Source organism: Trypanosoma cruzi, genomic scaffold (assembly GCF_000209065.1).
Source record: "Trypanosoma cruzi strain CL Brener 1047053516261 genomic scaffold, whole genome shotgun sequence".
In the NCBI taxonomy this organism is placed as follows: domain Eukaryota; phylum Euglenozoa; class Kinetoplastea; order Trypanosomatida; family Trypanosomatidae; genus Trypanosoma; species Trypanosoma cruzi.
Window position 1 is genome coordinate 1,259 of NW_001849263.1, and position 18,372 is coordinate 19,630.

At 49.8% G+C, this 18,372-nt stretch overlaps 11 protein-coding genes across 11 annotated transcripts, besides 18 other annotated features; all 11 read left to right on the forward strand.

Moving 5' to 3' along the window:
* Positions 1–472, forward strand: Tc00.1047053503431.10 (caltractin, putative; the record flags this gene model as incomplete). Its single annotated transcript, XM_804144.1, has 1 exon — positions 1–472. A coding segment is annotated over one exon (472 nt), but the record flags the coding sequence as incomplete, so codon positions are not given.
* Positions 1–18,372: a sequence feature (heterozygous, non-Esmeraldo-like haplotype).
* Positions 560–586: a microsatellite.
* Positions 638–657: a sequence feature (T-rich).
* Positions 658–683: a microsatellite.
* Positions 684–783: a sequence feature (T-rich).
* Tc00.1047053503431.20 (hypothetical protein, conserved) lies at positions 862–1,500 on the forward strand (the record flags this gene model as incomplete). The annotated part of the gene is made up of 1 exon (XM_804145.1): positions 862–1,500. One exon carries the CDS (start codon positions 862–864, stop codon positions 1,498–1,500), a length of 639 nt encoding a protein of 212 aa, XP_809238.1.
* Positions 1,530–1,553: a sequence feature (AT_rich).
* Tc00.1047053503431.30 (uncharacterized protein) lies at positions 1,821–2,702 on the forward strand (the record flags this gene model as incomplete). The annotated part of the gene is made up of 1 exon (XM_804146.1): positions 1,821–2,702. The coding sequence occupies one exon, from the start codon at positions 1,821–1,823 to the stop codon at positions 2,700–2,702; it is 882 nt and encodes a 293-aa protein (XP_809239.1).
* Positions 2,830–2,850: a microsatellite.
* Positions 2,852–2,876: a microsatellite.
* Tc00.1047053503431.40 (hypothetical protein, conserved) lies at positions 3,051–4,067 on the forward strand (the record flags this gene model as incomplete). Its single annotated transcript, XM_804147.1, has 1 exon — positions 3,051–4,067. The coding sequence occupies one exon, from the start codon at positions 3,051–3,053 to the stop codon at positions 4,065–4,067; it is 1,017 nt and encodes a 338-aa protein (XP_809240.1).
* On the forward strand, positions 4,609–6,249 carry Tc00.1047053503431.50 (hypothetical protein, conserved; the record flags this gene model as incomplete). Its single annotated transcript, XM_804148.1, has 1 exon — positions 4,609–6,249. One exon carries the CDS (start codon positions 4,609–4,611, stop codon positions 6,247–6,249), a length of 1,641 nt encoding a protein of 546 aa, XP_809241.1.
* Positions 6,399–6,425: a microsatellite.
* Positions 6,700–6,722: a microsatellite.
* On the forward strand, positions 6,823–8,184 carry Tc00.1047053503431.60 (acid phosphatase, putative; the record flags this gene model as incomplete). The annotated part of the gene is made up of 1 exon (XM_804149.1): positions 6,823–8,184. One exon carries the CDS (start codon positions 6,823–6,825, stop codon positions 8,182–8,184), a length of 1,362 nt encoding a protein of 453 aa, XP_809242.1.
* Positions 8,512–8,564: a mobile genetic element.
* Positions 8,847–9,647, forward strand: Tc00.1047053503431.70 (hypothetical protein, conserved; the record flags this gene model as incomplete). The annotated part of the gene is made up of 1 exon (XM_804150.1): positions 8,847–9,647. One exon carries the CDS (start codon positions 8,847–8,849, stop codon positions 9,645–9,647), a length of 801 nt encoding a protein of 266 aa, XP_809243.1.
* Tc00.1047053503431.80 (hypothetical protein, conserved) lies at positions 10,115–11,398 on the forward strand (the record flags this gene model as incomplete). The annotated part of the gene is made up of 1 exon (XM_804151.1): positions 10,115–11,398. The coding sequence occupies one exon, from the start codon at positions 10,115–10,117 to the stop codon at positions 11,396–11,398; it is 1,284 nt and encodes a 427-aa protein (XP_809244.1).
* Positions 11,474–11,743: a mobile genetic element.
* Positions 12,158–13,603, forward strand: Tc00.1047053503431.90 (hypothetical protein, conserved; the record flags this gene model as incomplete). Its single annotated transcript, XM_804152.1, has 1 exon — positions 12,158–13,603. One exon carries the CDS (start codon positions 12,158–12,160, stop codon positions 13,601–13,603), a length of 1,446 nt encoding a protein of 481 aa, XP_809245.1.
* Positions 13,638–13,676: a microsatellite.
* Positions 13,887–13,973: a sequence feature (T-rich).
* Positions 13,977–13,998: a microsatellite.
* Positions 14,389–14,426: a repeat region.
* Positions 14,587–14,618: a microsatellite.
* Tc00.1047053503431.100 (chromatin assembly factor 1 subunit B, putative) lies at positions 15,544–17,385 on the forward strand (the record flags this gene model as incomplete). The annotated part of the gene is made up of 1 exon (XM_804153.1): positions 15,544–17,385. One exon carries the CDS (start codon positions 15,544–15,546, stop codon positions 17,383–17,385), a length of 1,842 nt encoding a protein of 613 aa, XP_809246.1.
* Positions 17,833–17,897: a sequence feature (A-rich).
* Positions 17,990–18,372, forward strand: Tc00.1047053503431.109 (nucleoporin interacting component (NUP93), putative; the record flags this gene model as incomplete). The annotated part of the gene is made up of 1 exon (XM_804154.1): positions 17,990–18,372. A coding segment is annotated over one exon (383 nt), but the record flags the coding sequence as incomplete, so codon positions are not given.

The window sequence follows — 18,372 nt, forward strand, 5'->3', positions numbered from 1 at the left end:
CCGTGCTATTTACACCATCACTGGTACACGTATTTCGCGCTCGGATTTGCGGTCCCTCGTTCAGGCAGTGCAGGAGGAGATGAAGGAAGAGGCACATGCGAGAAAGACGCCTCTTGGAGTTGATCTCCCGCCCAGAGCAAATTCACTGGAAACGAGCATTTCGCCGAATGCGGATGGCGAGAACGACGCTGTCGACTCCAGCCTTTTTGTTGCTGTGGTACTGAAGACACTGAATCGACACACCTACGAGCAGGAGTTGCTTTTTACGTTTCATTTGCTGGAGGACAAGAACTATCCCGGGTTTATAACGAAGGATAGCCTTAAGAAGGCTGCGGCAGAGATGGAGGAGCACCTGACAGATCAGGAAGTAAATGAGATGTTTGATAAACTAGTGACTGGAATTTCATCTTCCGCAGTGGATTTTACGACTTTTGCTTCCGTTTTGGAAGCGGCAAAGCGCATGGACGATTGATTTGACCGAGTTCTATTAAATTGTTTGAATATATCTGTGTGTGTTTACGTGGATGTAAAGGGTGGTTTGCTTGCTCTACGGATGAAGATATATTATATATATATATATATATATGCAGACATGTACCGCCGGGGAATGAAAGAGAGTTTTAGTTGCCCCTTTCAATTGTTTTCTTTTTCTTTTTTTTGTTGTCGTTGTTGCTGTTGTTGTTTTTCCTTTTAATGATTTGTGTGGTTGTTTGTATTCTGTAGTCCTGTCCATTTGTTTTAGTTTTGTTTTTTGTTGTTTTTTTCTCCCGTGATTTTTGTTTTGCCTCTGCTTCCGAAAGGTGTGTGTGCGTGTCTTCTTCTTTTTTTCTTTTAGACGTGCCACGGCTTCTCTTCTCTCGGATGACCTCCGCATCCGTCTGTCCGCTCTGCGCGCGCAGCTTTAACATGTTGCTCTGGAAGCACGCGTGTGACTGCTGCAGGAAAACCGTTTGTGATGATTGTGCGCCCAAAGTAAATGGTAGGCGTGAGTGCCGTGCTTGCGCTGCGAAGGCAAAAGAACAGCAATCGCGGCAGCGAAATCCGTCAAATCCCGCATCGGCGGAGGAGGAGCGGGCTGCACGTATGCGGGCCGCTGAGGAACGCATGAGGGCGGAGCAGCAGCGTGGTAGGCCACAGAGTCGGGGCGTGCAGAGGCCTGGACCCCCAGTGACAGCGCCTCCAAAAGAATTTTCGCTGCAGCAGGATCGCGACTACGGCACGCCGTCGCCATCGCCACATGCCGGGGCGCCAACGCGAGCAAATGCAGAGGAAAACCCTGTTCTGGCTGCAGCGCTTCGTCGCCGGCAGCAAGAGCAGTTGGGCATGAAGGCCAACTGGGAAAACTCCTCCGAGAAGACGAGACTATTGACTGCGATTCTTGAGGTTCTTCATCAGCGGGGAGAAGAGGAGCCGTTTGGTCTTCGCTCAATGGATGAGGCGAAGCTTCAAGCATACCTACGCTATGTTAAAAACAGGGACAAGAAATCTGGTAGCGTCTAGGAGGGAGAAGAAAAACAAAAGAAGAAACGTTTTTTATATATTTTTATATATATGGCTGGTCTTCCTTTTTGGAGCTATTATTCTCTAATTGTCAAAGTGTGTTAAATTGGGTGTTTAGAGCTTCAGGAACACATTCTTGATTGACTGTGACTGTGACTGTGTGTGTGTGGGCTTGCGCGCGTTTACGATTGCGAAAACCGAGTGTTAGGGTCCTTTTTGTTTTTTTGTTCGCTTTTGCTTGCTTTCGCCGCCCGTGTTTTGCGTGTGCAAACAAAACCTCTCCCTTGTACTCTTTTTGTCTCTCTCTTTGTTTTGTGTGCATGACTGGGGTGAAGAGGAAGAAGGGAGGGGTGGTGTCAGGCATTCCCTCATTTTTCAAGCATACGCATTCAGCACACACACACGCACACAGAGAGAGAGAAATACACATACTTCTTCCCCTGACACTTAGACTTATGGAAAAGGCATTTGAAGGCGCTAAGCGTCGTCCCCGCGGCGTGCAGGACCTCCCTCATGCGTCTGCATATTCAATGCGAAAAACGCACGGGCGCTGCGTCCCACAAAGTGCCCCGGAGAATGAACGGAGGGGCAAAAGTGCCGAAGCAGGCAAGACGAGCGGCGACAGAAACTGCTGTGGGAATTCTGCGAACGACGTGGCTGGCAGTAAAACGGCGATGACGAAGGTGGGGGCAGCTGAAGCAGTGAAGAGTGACAATATAGAAGAGATATTGATTGATTCTCCTACTTATGATGACGACAACCCCGACACCTCATCCGAGAATGCGAGGGCGGGTGATTGTGACGGTGGCCCGACGCTGATGGAATTGGCCATGTGGGAGGCCGAGGTCACCAGAAGGCAGGCTGAGGTGGCGAGGGACGTTGGGTGCATCCGCAATTCTTTGGCCGTCTTAGATGCCTACATGGATGATGCAGCGGTTAACAAACATAGTACTGGACCATTGGAAAAAGTGCCAAAAGACATGGGGGTGGGAAACAAGAGGGAAGTAGTTGCACTGAAGATGAGTCCAAAAAAGGCCATTGGTGGACAGACAGCGGTGGCCAAAGATATCGTTCTCAGTTCTGATGGCGATGATGATTACTTACAGTTGACGCCGAGCCGAGGAGAAAAGCCTCCGGCAAGGGCAGGAGGTGCCAGGACTGTGCCCAACAAGAAGGTGACAATTGACGTTACAGACCTTTAATGGGGATCATACCTTTTTTTCTTCTTTCCAACTTTTCTCTTCTGTAGTTTGTTACTATTTGTTGTTGCTTTTGTTGTTTATTTTGGATATCGTGAAATATGGACGAAAGGGAGGAAGAAGAGCGCTTTATATATATATATATATATATCTGCGTGTGTATGTGTGTGTGTGTGTTTTGCTGTCCAGTCTTATTCTCTCCCTGCAGTGCGTACGGCAGGGAATGTATACATCACTTAACTTTTTCCTTGTTTTTCGCCCAGGAACGCCTTTGAACCTTGCGGTGGGCTCGCGTGCAGCCTGTGCGGCGTGGGACAGAGGAAAAAGAGGGTCAACACTGAAAGGGAAAAAATGAACGATGTACAAATTGGTGTGTTAGTGGCGATGTGTGTGGTGTTCGTTGTCGTCGCCTCAGTGTTGTTCTTTCTGCTCCGGCTATGGGGCTGCCGGCGCCGCACGGATCGAAAGCGGGCGGACGCCGATCCGCCCAAGGGAGGTGAGTACGTGCTGCACTTCATTGACTTTTCAGGGACCCCGCGTTCTTTCGACGTTCGAGCAATGGCCATCACGGATGCGAGGTCGCTACAGTCTGCCCTGGCGGAGGCATGCGGGCTACCGGATGATACATCTTTAACGCTGCTGTGTCCGAATGGTATGGGACAACATGTGGAGATGGACCTTAACCAGCTGGTCTTTCCCGACAATCAGCTGGAATCACGCATGCGTCACACGGAGGAGCAGCCGCTGCTATTATCCCGAGAACTGAGCGATCCCCAATCCACCGGCACGGTGCGTCAACTGGTGGAACCCTCCCAGCAAAACTATTATAATGGAATTGATGTGAGCTACACGCGTAGTAGTAGTTGCGTGAAAAACGCGGGCGACGTTTCGCATGGACCAGAAACTACGGGGGATGTGCCTTCTCCTATCATTTTGCCACTTTGTTCCCGAATTGGTTCCGCCACGCCGGTAAGCATCGCAGCGGTGCGGTACGTCGTGCAGGGCAGTGACACCTTACTTGACAAGGACGCTGCGGCTTTCGTTGAGGAGGCGATGATGGGCAGCACGAGGCGCACCGTGACACTCCCATGCGGTGCTCGTGTCATTGTGTTGCCTAGTGAACGTGCGGCATGGCTGCTTGATGATTACGACAGAAACGTGGGGGTCCCATTAATTAGAGAAGCGGCGGAGGTCGTACAATACAATGTGGGCAACATGGGTTCGGCACAGTGGCGCCCGTACAAGCACCCCATTTTCCTTCCACCCGGGCGTTGGTGCATCTGCGCAGAGTCCTCGACTGCCGATCACCGATTTGTTGAAACCGCCTCCCGCGTTTTTACTGTCGATATTGTGCCGCGGAAACGTTGAAGTGTTGGAAGGATCAATATCATCATACGAGACATCCGTCTAACAAACATGCTGTGCGAGGGACTGAAAGGAAAGCAGAAAGACGCAGGGAACTGCTGATTCCTACGGTCGTTCATCTACGCAAGCTAGAGGCACAAGGAATACTTGGGTCCTTTTCATAAACCGGTACAAACGCACGCACGCATACGCGCTTTATTTTTCTAAACTGGCTGAAACGTCAGCCGAATGGGGGAGCGTTAAGGAAGATGGGAAGGCGAGAATTCCGTGCAGAGAGGTCCATGTGCATACATAGATATTTTAATTGAAGGAGGTGTTGTGGGCAATTATGTCTTCACATGACATCTATATCTTTGTTTCTTGTGTGCTATTTGTTCTTCTTTTTATTGTACTGCCCCCACAACGACCCCATGTGTTGGGTCTTTATTTTTGCTCTCTTTTTCTCTTATTTTTTTTAGCCTGGCCTTGCTGCTCTCTCCCTTTCTAGATATAACTGACGCGGGAAACAAACAAAATTGTGGGGAGCGGGAAATACATATAACAAATGCTTTCAGCCCTTCTCTCTGAGATTACTGCGGCGCCAACCAGAACGCGGCAAAATGCGGAACTTGAGACCGCTCTGGAGCATCATTTGTCCGAACTTGTTGTTCAGCACCGTCTCTTGAAAGCTGCGTTGCTCAATCTGATAGAGTTGGGGCAGCAGACAGCAGTGGGAGCAACTCCTGATGCGGACGCCGTAATTTTTGACAAAATCACCTCCGAAGGCGGTACTGTCTTAACGTGTGGCATCACACTTGGCATGACTTATCTGACAACAGCTCTCATCCTTAGTGGACATGCCATAGAAAGTGAAAACGCCGTTGTTGTTCTGAATGTTGTGGAGTGTCACCTGTTATCATCCGCTTCCACCGCTTACAACCATCTTCGTGGTCACAATTATGCCTTGCAGCGGTTTGAACAATTGCTGAATGGCTACGTTAATATCCTCGACCTTCGAGATCCGATGAATTATCAACGAAAGTTGTTTTATCTTCACCAGGCGGCCGTCAGTTTCTCTCCCTCACCAGAGTACCTCAGCGTCGCCCACGCACTGCTGGTGCGTGAAGCGACTCGCTGCCGTTGTCCGTGGCCCGCGCTTGCCGTTATGCGTCAACCCATACTTGAGGTGTCACCAGCAGACACTGGTGCGGGTCTCGCATGTTTTCATAGTTACTACTGCAGTGGCGGCCTCTTGCTCGCTGCAATGCAATGTTGGGAGGATGCCACAGTGTGGCTACGCTCCGCTCTTTGTATGTCCAAAAACTTGCAGCGCAAATCGGCATTGGAAGCCCAAGCAGAAGTAGCAGTAACGACCACAGCAACCTTCTCAGCATCACCCACAACTGCATTGGGTGAGAGTGGTGAGATCCGTGACACGCTGTTGAGGGCGGCGAAGGCCTTCATCCTCGTTTCTATTATATCTCAAGGTGACCTCCATAACCCTGCTGACCGCAGGCGAGCACAACGCGTCATGCAGCAATTCCGTGGCGGTAACGCCGATCCCTACTTTAGGCTGCTTTCCGCGGCGGCCAAACGTGATGGGAAATTGTGGGGCACCCTTGAGAAGCACTTTGAGTCCCTCTGGAAGCAAGAAGGGATGGCGGAACTTGTTGCTGAGGCCGGTCTTCGCTTGCGACGTCATGTCATTCGCGACATGGCAAGGGTAGCGAATCGGGTGTATATATCTGACATCCTCTCTGCTTTACGCACCCACTCCCTTTTGGAGATGGGTGACGTCGATGGTGCGAAAGAAATACCTGCCTTAATTCAGACGCTGTTGAATATGCAGGAGGAAGGGGAATTGCTCATCCGTCTTGAGAATGTGCATCCTGGGATGATGTGGGAGGAGAGCATGACGATGGAAGAAGAGGGAAATGACATGGGAGTGAAGGCATTGGTGGCACGTCTTGAGCTGCCGCCGAAGCGCATTCCTGCAGTGCTGGGAACCCGTCGTCTTGGGTGCGGACTGCTTTCTCTGTCTGATGTCGATATTGGGAAAAAGCAGCGCTACGAGCAGGTGCAGTTGCGTTGTGCCATGGAAGAGAGAATCCGACGATATGAAAGCGCACGTGCCGCGTTGATGCGAGCGACGGAAGAGGCGGGCATCGAAAATGCCCAACTTGCGGAGGATGATAGCGGTCGGTGATGAGAGTCACCACGACCACCAAGGGGAGAGCGCATCTTGTGTGTGCCTTACTTCTTTTCTGTTGTCGTTGTTGTTGTTCTCTCTTACTCATTGGAGTCATTTTGACTCCCTTCTTGACTGTGTAATTTTCATCGTCAAGAGTGAACAGAAGAGAGATGGAGAGAGAGAGAGAGAGAAAAGAAAAAAAGAAGAGGTTTTTTTATTTTGTGGAGATTTGCCAAACATGCGTGTCATGTCTGCTTTTGTGTGTGTGTATTTATTTCTTTGTCTCCTTCTTTTTTGTGTGCGTGTTGCCGCGGCACAGTAGCGCCCTTAGCAAGGCGCCTCCACTTCATAGCCAGGGAAAGCACCTGCATGGGGTCGCAGAGTTGAATAGAAACATACTTGCATTCGTCAGCCCCCCACTCAAGGACGGAGAGGGAACGATCCTTTATTTTTCTATCCCCGCGAATATATACATATATATATATATAAACGGCTGTTTTTGTCCGTCGGTTTGTGCGAGGCATCGTTGAGGATTCCGCAACGAGTGTAAAACGGCGTTAATTTGCAGGAACTGGAATCACGGCAGGAATGGGTGGAAGAGTGTTTGTCCCCATCATCCTACTACTGCTGTGGACGCATGTTGGCAAGTTTTTGGAGTTAACGGTGGTGGCGGCTGTCACGCCGGTCGACAGTCGTCAGCCACACCCCCATGGCACGGCGGCGCCCATCCCAGATGTCGAGAAGACACCGGAAATTCAGAGGAGACGTGACAAGGTAGGTGAAAGTGGGCTTGTCATCACCAAGCTCTTCGTCCTTAACCGCCATGGACACCGCACCCCGAACGCACCCTATTGGGATTATTGCCCCAGGGATCGAAAGAATCGGCGTAATTACGACGTGTACGCCGAGGATCTGACGGGGCTGGGCATGAAGGAGGAGTATGAATTGGGACAGTACCTTCGGCAAAAGTATGCTGACATTATTGGGGATCGATTTAATCGCAGTTTACACTTCTTCCGCGCAGTGGGGGAGCCCCGTATTTTACAGTCTGCTGTGGCTGTGTCGCAAGGGATATTTCCTGATGGTTTTGGCCCCGGTGGCTTTCTTCCTAATCGACCGCAGTTTGTCCCTGTCTTTTCAGATATGGATACACACGAGTATCTGCTGGACGACGTGCCCTGCTTTAGGCGTGCGGAGTCCGATGTGAAGCACTGGATCAAGAGCAGTCTTGCAGAATTTGTTGCTGATTCGAATGTTGCGGAGGTGTTAAAATACATGCGAAAAGTATGCGGAACCCCCACGAAAGAGCCAAATTCGTTGTTTGCATACATCAAAATCGTGGCTGATGGCATGATATTTAATACAGATTACGGCCTCAGTGTGTGTGGTGGGAGTATCACGCCCGAAATGCTCTTTAGAATTCGAAATGTATCCATGCAGTTTCTCCTGGCACGACTTTATCACACCGACGAGCAGCAAACGTACACGGCCGTGGATCTGCCGTACCGTTTCCTCCGCATAATGAAGCAGAATAGCCCTCCATCGGGGAAAAAACTGAATGATTTTGTGGACACACGACAGGAATCCGTCTTTTACTTTGTTCACCGTGAGGCTCTCTATGCATTTGCGGGATTCTTTGGTTTCATGTACAATGTTCCCGGCCTTCCGCGCAATGAGCTGCCTGTTGCATCCACACTTATCGTCGAGAGGCTGGAACGGAATCATTCATTGCGTCTTGACAAGGAGAGACTCACCTACGTGAAGTTTATTCTGAAGACGCCGTATCATGGAACAAGCACCATTCAAATACCGCGATGCAAGATACCCCAGTTATGTCGATTGGATGAGTTGCAGCATATCTACGATCAACGTGTCGCGCGCACGGGAACATGGGAAAAGCTGTGTAACTACACCTACTCGGAAATTGACCACGATACTGATATTCGCTAATATACATATATATATATATATGCTGTTAGCCGTGTGAGAGTTGACCAATGAAGTATGATTGTCTTTTGCAACTAATGTTAACTATAAGTGGGTGGGAAGGGAGTGGAGTGTAGTCGGAGACAAGATTGTAAAGGGAGAGAGGGAGTCGAAAAGGATGAGATTTAAAGAAGTGAAGTGTGTGGTTGTATACATGATTTTTCTTTTCTTCTCTTGTCAACACGACACATATGGCTACACCGTATGTAGAGCTGGTAGGCGAAGATGGAATTGGGCAGCGTTGATAACTGGCACCATCTTTTTTTCTTCCTGTTATTTTGCTGTTTTCCCAGCGAATATTACTCGGCCCTGGCACAATGTTGAGGTGGCCGGCTGCACCAGGGATATGTACACACGTCTTGTAATTTCTTGCATGTTTCCGCCATCCCTCCGTTTGTGTGGCTCATTGATGCATCATTCCCTTCTTTTTTTTTTATCCTTTACTGTGGGCGGGGGCATGGGCCGAGCGAAGAGGACTTGTTCACAGTACGCACCCTTCCCCAGTTTCCTCGCACACACATACACACAGTGGGAGGAGCGCAAAACCCCCAACGGGGACAGCTGAGGGCGGGCAAACAGGGGGAGGCGGAAGAGACGAATAAGTATAAAGGAAAAGAAATAAATAAATGGATCCGTCGAAGCGTATTTGTTTGAAAAACATCCCGCCGGACTGCACCAAGCGGGAGATAGCAGAATTCGTTCGCAGCCGCTCGGGAGCTCAGCCGCATAGCATTGACTTGGGGCTTGACAGGGAGGGACGTATCCGCCGCTATGCGCATTTTTCGGTCGAGGGAACGAAAAATGTTATTTCTGTGCTCTCCGGTGCCGTATGGCGTGAAGTGGCGGTGACGGCGCTTCCTGCAAAACCGCACTACATGTATCGTCTAGCCGAGGCGCGACGAAAGCGTGAACGGCAGGAGGCGGAGGAGCGGGGATGCGTGGAGGCCGCATGGAAGGAACGTACGGCGCGGTGGATGGAGAAGACGGGCGGTGAGCTGCGGAATGAAAAGCCACCCAAGTCTTTCTACGCCACGAGGCAGCGCTACGCCGCGGTCGCATCGGAGATTGCAAGGAAGCAGCGCGAAGAGCATCGGACAAAACGCGCCGCGTCGTTGAGCAGCGGAGGTTGTGGCATGAGGAAACATCGCCATCAGAAGGAGGAAGAAGTGGCAGCAGAAGAAGAAGAGGCTCCAGAAAAGAGGCATCCGCGGCAACGAGGAACGACCCGAAATAAATCAAATCTGCACTACAAGCACTCGCGTGGGGAAGGGAACGTCCCGGTAAGGAGGGAAAAGAAACCGAATACAGAGGCCCCTGTTGCAGCAACACAAAAAGAAAAGCAACAGCCCACCGGGCCCTCGAAAGAAGAGCGAAAACTTTCAGGACTGCAGGCGAAGTTGGCGGCCCTTCGTGCCAAAATGAAGTAATTGCGATGCCGTTGCGTGTGTGTGTGTGTGGAGCCAATGACTGATGTGTTAGGTTCTTAGTGGTCTCTACTCCTTTTAACACGAAGTTAAGGGAGAAGAAGAAATGCACTGAAATCCGTCACAGCTGAAGCTTATCTCTCATCTTCACTTGCTCTGGAACTTCTGCAAGGCAGCTACTCTTCTTTTTTCATTTTTTTGTACTTTTTTTTTCTGTGTGTGTGTGTGTCCGTGTGAGGCACGCAACTCCTTCAATAGAGAGAAGGAAACTGTCACGTCATAAAACGGCTGAAATCCATAATAATAAGAAAGTGGGGAAATCAGAAGGCGGCAGAGAGAAAGACACCCTCCTCGTGTCAAGGTTGGCACCATATTTTCTTCGCATTGTATTCTCTTCAATTGGAGAAGAAAGCTTGCGTGAACATTTGTACAATTTTTCATTATTGAAGTTGGCGTCTCTAATTGGACGCATGAGTGAGGTGTGGGAGCACACAGATAGTTCGTTTCGTAGTCCTGATGCAAACGCACCGCCCCAGCAAGCGCGCCGCACGTCCATTTCCAACAGTAGTGACAAAGATATGGAGGTCGGCTCCGTCGCCGTGAGTGTGTCGATTGCCGGTTCTGCCTCGGTGAAGCGAAATGCGGCGATGATCCCGTTTTCTATGGTGCCCGATGATGACGATGATACGGAGAGTGAAAGCACGAGTAGTTTTGAAGGCAGCGAAGACGATGATGGAGATGCGGGCGCATCCCACAGTATTAGAAGTAGTGGTGGTGGTGGTGGCAATGGTTTGCCACATAAGCGTGGAGGCGCAGACTCCACAGCGTTGTGCCTGAAAGACACCGACTCATGGAGGTCCGATTCCAGAGCGAGCGATGAGGAGGGAGTGGAATACCGCACGGGGGCCAAAGAAGCTTGTGGCAATACCACAGAGAAGAAAGAAGGCGTGTACTTCCAGCAGTGCAGCCCGTTGGTGGATACAGCAAACGCGTTTCTACCACTTCAAGGCAGGTTCCGATTGTGGGATTTTCCCCGTTTATTTTTTCGTATTTTATTCTTTTGCGATTGCTACACGGTTTGCAGCGCGATGTTGGTGTGCAGGCGATTCCATCAAATTGCCACGCACGATACGGTCTGGAGGAATATTCTTAACAGCATGAATCTACAGCCGCTTCTTGAATTGCCCAAGACACCAACGCAGGATTACTACCAATACTTCCTGGAAGAAGTCATCACTACAAGGGCCCTTCATGGCCAGTACTTATTTAGGGCAGTATCTCCAGAAGAAACGTGGTATGGTATTGAAGGGACCGGAGGCAAGGGCAGCGCGAAGAAAAATGCGCCGCAGCATTCTCCGATTTTTGACGATTCCCACTATCCCATCAATATGGCGATGCTGCTCATTTCTCCTGCCTCGCTCGGTCAAATGAACCACCCGATTGGTCGAATGCAGCTGCTCATAGAGTACAAGGACAAGAGAAAAGAGAATATTGAGGGCATAGCCCGTTTTTCGTGGCACCGTAGATGTTTTGTTTTTTGTTGCAGTTCAAATGTCCCAGGGGTACGTGGCCAAGTTTTTACAGTGGCCATCAGCACCGCACGGAAGCCGTGGTACAACCAGTCGATGGAGCAGTTTGAGGCGCACAAGGGCGGCCTTCGCTTCATTATGACACCTGTGCTCTTGGAGGGTGCTATCCCGGGATCGAGAATCACGGAGATGGACGTTGTTAGCGTTAGTTGCCCACGGACGTAGGAATCCAAGAAGAGGGAGAAGGATGTGTGAGTGAGAGTATTTTTAAAAAGCAAAAGAAGGATGAATATTTCACGTTTTTTTTTTCTTCTATTCTTACCAATTGATTAACTACACACACCTCCAATGTGCAGCTCTGATAAGCGTACGATGGAATTCAGTAGCAATGAATAACCCTACTTCCCGCGGGCAGCCATTACAAATGTATACATCTGCCCTTCCGGCCCGTAAAACTAAGTAACAACTACTCATCGAGTCTGACAGATGGGCAGCAGGCGCTTCGCTTCCTCTCTAGCAAAGAGAGTACTAGACCCTGGCACCACGTTGAGGTGGCCGGCTGTGCCAGGGAATGATTCATGTCACTTTATTGCTTCTGGGCGTTTGTGGCTGACGTGTTTTGCCCTTTGATTTCTTGTTTATATCAGTTTTTGTTTTGTTTTTTAGTTCTTCCAACTCCACTGAAGCGTTTTTTGGACGCGATCCCTTATGTTCGTGTTTCTGTTTGTGTGGAAAAGGATGGAGCGAGCTGTTTTGTCTATCATTTTGCTGACATGGTCAGTCTGTTTCTTTCTCCGCTTCCTTCCGCGTGCTATCAATAGAAGGGAGGGTTATCGAGGGATTCAACTTGAAAAAAAAAAAAAGAGTGTGTACATACGCCACAAAGGAAGTTTATTGCAAGTTTGGGGGAGGGGGCAATCTGATCCGAGCGTGCTTGGAGAAAAAGGGAAAGAAAACAGGACAGAAAAGGAGGGTAGAGGAAAGATGTGGAGTGCTGCTGTTGATTTTGTTAGAACGATTTCAGACCGCATCACGGGTGCTCTGTTAGGCACCCAAGCACGTATCATTGAGTTCTTCCTTATTTGGCAGTATGGAAAACAAGTTGAGGGACAGCGTAGAATGCGACTCCGTCATCTTCGACAGCAGCAGCAGCCTGCGGCACGTAACTCCCAAAGCACAGACTCACCTCGGACATCACATTCAGATGACGGAGAGGTGGATCACAGGCAGGCTGTGGCGGGTTTGACTCTTCTCGGCCAACGTGTGCCGAACCTCATGGGCGGTTATTATCGCCAAAAGCTGCAGTCAGTCTATGGAAGGCCGTTTTCTATGCTTGCCGAGGTGAAGCGGCGGAGGGAGCAAATCACCGAGGATGTCTGGTTGTACCGCCTCAACGTGCGCACTTCACCAACGACAAGGTCGGTCGAAGGAAGCACAGTGTCCGCCACGGCGTCTCATTCAGGCCCACACACGAAAAATGCTCATGCACAGTCGTCTGAATCAGACGATATCCCCCTCTTGGTGTGGCTAGTGATGCCATGGGAATGTGAGTCTTCTGTTACCTTGCGTTTTGTTTTTCGGTTAGCGTATTCTTTGAGTTGCGATGCTGTCCTTGTAAAAGTTCCGATGGATGGTACTAGTGGACCCTCGGAGACAGTCAAGCTTCTCTTTGATGCGCTAAAGGCTGGAAAACGTAAGACACATGCAAGACGCATTCTCATTGGAGGAAGCGAACTTGCGGCGATGTTTGTGCTTCTCCTGCTGGAACGTCGCTGTCCTTTGCTTCAGGTAGGTGCTTACGCGGCAGCAGACCCGGAGGTGGCGCGACGTGCATTTTGTCAGGGGGTGATTCTTGTTGACCCCTTTGTTGGTTGGGAGACGTCTGTGCCCCCGCGTCCGACCACCACAGGCCGCTCGTCTTCTCGTGGGAACGCTGGTTATTTTGAAAGCCGTGGCCGGCCTCCACCAAATGCGGGAGATGTGCTCTCAGCGAAGGATCGCTTCAAGCAGGTGGTGCTCAGCAGCAGCGGCGGTTGTATCCAGCAGTGGTTTCCCTCACCCATAACGTATGAGGCACCTCCCATAGTTGTACTTGTGGACGAGGGAGGATTCTGGCTGCGGGAGCAGTGTGACTTCAATGCGCGAGTGGATCGTTGTGGCGCTGAGGAGAATGGCGAGCGGGTCTTTTTTCTCCCGTACACCATTGAGAGGGCAGCCGCAGGGACGTTGGTGTCGTTAAGCTGCCAAATGGAAATTGAGCGGTTGTGTCGCATGGTGGAGAAATTTCTTGGGGAACTTCTTCAACGGAAAGAACCAAGCACAGCTTCAACGTCGTCAGGCGACTGTCAGCAGCTCCGCAGGGACGATGGGGAGGTACGATCACGCCTAAGTGAGGGGGAGGCAACATTTCTTGCTGGATTTGTTGCCTAAAAAAAAAAAAATGAAGGCCGAGAAGAAAAAAGGAATATGTATGTATATATATATATTATAGATATATACGTATTGCATTTGTCTTGTTTTTTTGCGGTATGATCTAAAAAAAAAAAAAAAAAAGGGGAGGGAGGGGGGGGGGGGGGAATAAAAGAATGCGGAGGTGTGGCTTTCATCTGATGGGATGTGTAGAGCATCGTGTTCTCATCAACAGAGAAGCATCACGTATTGAAAAAATTGTTATAACTGCTGAGGAATTTTTATGCCGTTCTTTTCACCGTCGTTAGTTTTTGTTGTTGTTTTTGGTTTATTATTTGCAGTTGTTGTGTTGTTTTGTTTTTTTTTTTCTTATATTGTTGATTTCTGTTTTCATTTGTTGTTGTTGTTGTTGTTGTGGCAGCGCCGTTTCTTTGTTTGTTTTTAGAAGGGGAGAGAAGGAGGAAGAGAGAGCGAGCTGCGTTACTTTTGTGTTGTTTTCTGTTGTTGTGGTTGTTTTTTCCCGTGTGTTTGTGTGTCTTTTCTTATTCATGTACTTCTTACCTTGATGCGCACTTAGCGGCACTCGGCAACGCACCCGCAATAATGTATACGTCCGGTCTTTTATTTAAAGTAAGGAAGAAGAAAAGTATTTTATTTTGATTTCTTGCTGTGTTGATCGGTTTGCTTGTTTCGTTTTGTCTTTGATTTTGCCTTTGACGTGCCTGGAAAGGGAAGGAGGGAAGACCACCACGTCATGTAGACGAGGCGGTAACGTATATACCTATACCTATATATATATATATGAAGAGAGAGAGAGAGAGAGAAGGAGGGGGGGGGGGGGGGAATTGTGTGTGTTGGCGTGGGGGTGACAATTGTTGCTGTGGTGCTTTTTGTGGGAGGGAGAAAAGGGGGGAAGGGGTAATGTTAACAAGGAAGTTTGTTTGTTTTTCTACCAGTTTTTTTTGCTCTCCGCTTTTTAGTTGTTGTTTTTCTCTCCTTCCCTCTTTTCCTTTTTTTTTTTTTTTTTTTTTTTTTTGGAAGGGGAGGGGAAAAGAAGGTGTATGCTGGCTTGCAGCGTTGGAAGAATGTGGGATGTATCAGCGCTGTTGGTGCTGGCTGCGCCTCGTACGTGCACGCACCCACGCAACACTTATCTACCTCAATGCGTTTAAATTTGTTTGTGCCACTTTGTTTAGACATGAAATAATGTCATATTCCCAAACCTTCAAAAAACTATATCTACATATATACAATTTTCTCTTTACCTATGATAATAACAATATACATTTAAACGCATTGTGGCGGCGTTGCATGTTTGGTGCGGATGTGTACGAGATTACCTCTCAGAAAAAATTTTTTGCCGTTTTTTGTTGTCGTTGTTTTTACTTTAAGAGTTTGCAAGAGGGACGGGCGTGGCTCAACACGTGTCCGGCAAAACAAATCCCATGATTATGATAAATAATATCTTTTTCTCCCACTGCTCTCATTGCATCTCTAGTTTTTTGCACGACGTCTGTCTTGAAATGCAGGTTTTTGCACTCAGGTGCGTGTGTAGGATGCTATCCATGAGACAGCCGTCAATTTTTCGGAAGTGAAATAGCGGTTCAGCAGCGTGGCCCGACAGCGGTTTTATTTTACACACGCCATGCCGAGGGCATCTTGAGCTTCTCGGAGGGCGCACGGTCGGCCCTGCGCACCGAATGGGCGGCATGGTGAAGGGAGAGGAATATGAATTTGGTGTCAGCCGTAAGGTTTTGGCCCTGAAATTCTCCGCAACGTCACGAGGGCCACAGCGGGAGGTGCCGAGGCGGCAAGAATGCAGTTTGTGGCGCCGCGCCATGCAATGACTCGTGTTTGGGTTGTCACAGCCTCAAGATCAAGCGAGCTTGCCGCCGCATGCGCTGACTATTGGAGGTGAAGTGTTGGTGGCTGGTGGTTTCTGTTTTTCTTTTTGTGGCAGTATGCATTTTCTTGCGGCTGTTTTTTTCTTGTTGGTTGTATCGTCTGTAAGCGATGTCCCCTCTTTCTGTGTGTTTGGTCCTTTTTTTTTTGTCTTTTATTTGCCTTTTGAGGTTTACTCGCCCATTCTTTGGTTAGGCATATTGGCACGGCCGCGAGCAACACACATGAAGTCCACCAGTTACCAACCCATCCGTGTGCGGACGCTAGAGATTCTGTGGCACGGATGTGAGCGCGATGAGGAGGCGGTGCAGCTGGGTTTACAGAGTGTCGCCATTGAAGGTATTGTGTCAATCGACTACAACACTCAGCAAGATCGCATTGTCACTTGCGGCGGTGACGGCTATATACGTCTGTGGCAGCTGAACCCAGAAGCCACCGATAGTTGGCTTGCCAACAGTCAAAGCGACATGACGGCATGTGTCAGTTTTGTCACCGGTATGCGGACGTCGTGGATGCCCTTGACGGCGCGTTGGTCCCCACACGGAAGTATGATTGCGTCCGCCCATTGTGATGGGAAAATATGTTTGTGGTGGCAAGAGAAGCGTGAGGACGGGAAGAAGGAGGAGGAGTGGAAGGACTATCGACATCTTTCTGGCCATGTGATTGACGTCTATGATTTGTGCTTTTCGCCCGACTCGCGGTATCTTCTTAGTGCTGGTGGGGACGGCAGTGTTGTCATTCACGACCTTGAGGGCTCCACCGTGCCGGTGGTGCAGCTGACGGAGGTGCACCACAAGTTCTGTCGTGGGGTGGCATGGGACCCTTGGTGTAAATACGTCGCCAGTTTTGGTGGAGGACCTCCGCTGCTTTTCTTCACTCATACCGCAAAGACAACAGGGGCGTCACGACGGGTGCACTTGACAGGACAGCGCAAAGCGCCAGGGGATTATATTGGGGAATCTTGCGCCACAACGTTTCGGCGCTTTGGATGGTCTCCCGATGGATCGTTGGTGGCCGTTCCATACGGAAAAGCATCGCATCATTCTAACAGCCAGAATCAACATCATCAAAATAAAAATAACAATAAAGATGCCAGTGAAACGCGTCGAGGGGACGATATGATCCACTGCGTCTATGTGTACACTCGCAATGCCTTGGACAAGGTGGCAGCTCGGCTGACTATCCGCGGGTACTCCGAGGTGCGTGGTGTGCTGTGGGCGCCGTGCTTCCTGCAGCCCCTTGACGAAGAAGACGGTGACGGTGACAGCGACGGCGGTAACGGCAGCGGTGTGGAAAAGAGTGGGAGAATCGAGGGTGAAAGAGAAGGGGCGCGGGGTGGGGAAGAAACGGCAACGAACAGAGCAGAGAGGCGGCGATGCGCTTTGGCTGCTCGTGGCTCATGGGGACCGGACAGCTACCGTATGGCAATGGCAGTCTGGACAGCGGATTCGGTGGTTGTGTACACGACGGACAGTGATGTACGCCACAGTGACTATACAGACCTTCACATGCGCAGCATCTCTGACGTGGCGTGGAGTCCCAATGCCAGATATCTGTTGACCGCCTCGCTTGATGGCTACGTCTCTGTCATATCCACCGGTGGCTCTCTTGGGATTGCCCACAAACTCCCACTCTTCTCCACTGAGCCTGTGACGGTGGGTTTGTGCCGCATGATGTCAGAGATCCACAGCCTCGGTGAGAAGCTGGAAACTGGAGGTCGGTCCGCGGCGAACAGTGCGAATGCGGCAAAGACCTCTTCGGGTGGCGGTGCCCTGTTGCATGCGCCTGTCAAGAAGAAGAGGAAGTTGGCGGAGGAGCCGCAGAAGCGGCAGCAAGAAAGTGTACAAACTAGTGGGGCGATACCGCTCAGTGAGCTTTCGGAACTGATGGAAAACATTTGAGAATTGCAGCACGATCTTGTATTTTCTTAGCCACCAACTTACTTCCTGTTTTGGGGGGGCTTTTCTTCTTCTTTTTCTCACGCTGCTTTACTTTTTTGCCTCTGACATATAGAGTCTGTCACACAGAAAAGATACCGTTGTCTGAGTATTGCTGCTTCTAGCTGCCCTGTCCAAAAATCTTTGGTTCGCATCTTTACGTATTATGCATACATACAAAAAATGTTACGTCACCAGAACATTTTCTGTTTGCGGACTATTTTTTTTTTTTGCTGCGAGGAGACACGCAAACGAACTGCCTTTTTTCTATTCCTCTTGCATTTCATGTGCATGTCCATTTCACTTGTGTATTCGTATCACCCGTGCGTCTACGCATGTATTTTATTCACTGCCTTGCTTGTTTCCTGTAATGTGCACTGTCTGCACCGTCACGACCTTCTTAGAATCCGTAAGGAAAGAGGAAGAGGGAAAAGAATAAAAGGCAAAAAAAAAAAAAAAGGGAAGTGAGAGGAAAATTTGTGCATAGACGCGGGAAGGAAAGAAATTGTTTCTGAGTGGATCAGACAGATTTGGCAAAATAGACGTTTTACGATATTTTTGAGGATTCATGTCTATGCTTCACGATGTGTCAGGCGGCGTGCTCACGTCGAAGAATCATCTGAAAACTGCTGCGGGAGTCGCTACAGACCCCGGTGGTGATGTGCGCGGGAACATTGCGCGAATTACCGCGAGGGCCCGTCAACTGCTTGCCGATGACACGGACACACGTGTGGTGCGTAACGGCCTGAGTGCATATGAGACATCGCGGAAAGTGGCGGCTGATATCTCGACGCGTGCGAGGACCCCCGGGCAAACCGGCCCGACGCAGGCATCGGTAGAACTCTTCATGGCCAGCCTTGGGTTTAACCTCAACGAGCAACAGCGTCTCCTGCAGCAGCTGCAGGCCAACCAGTTGCCGCTTACAGTCACGGGTGATGTTTGCACGGCCAC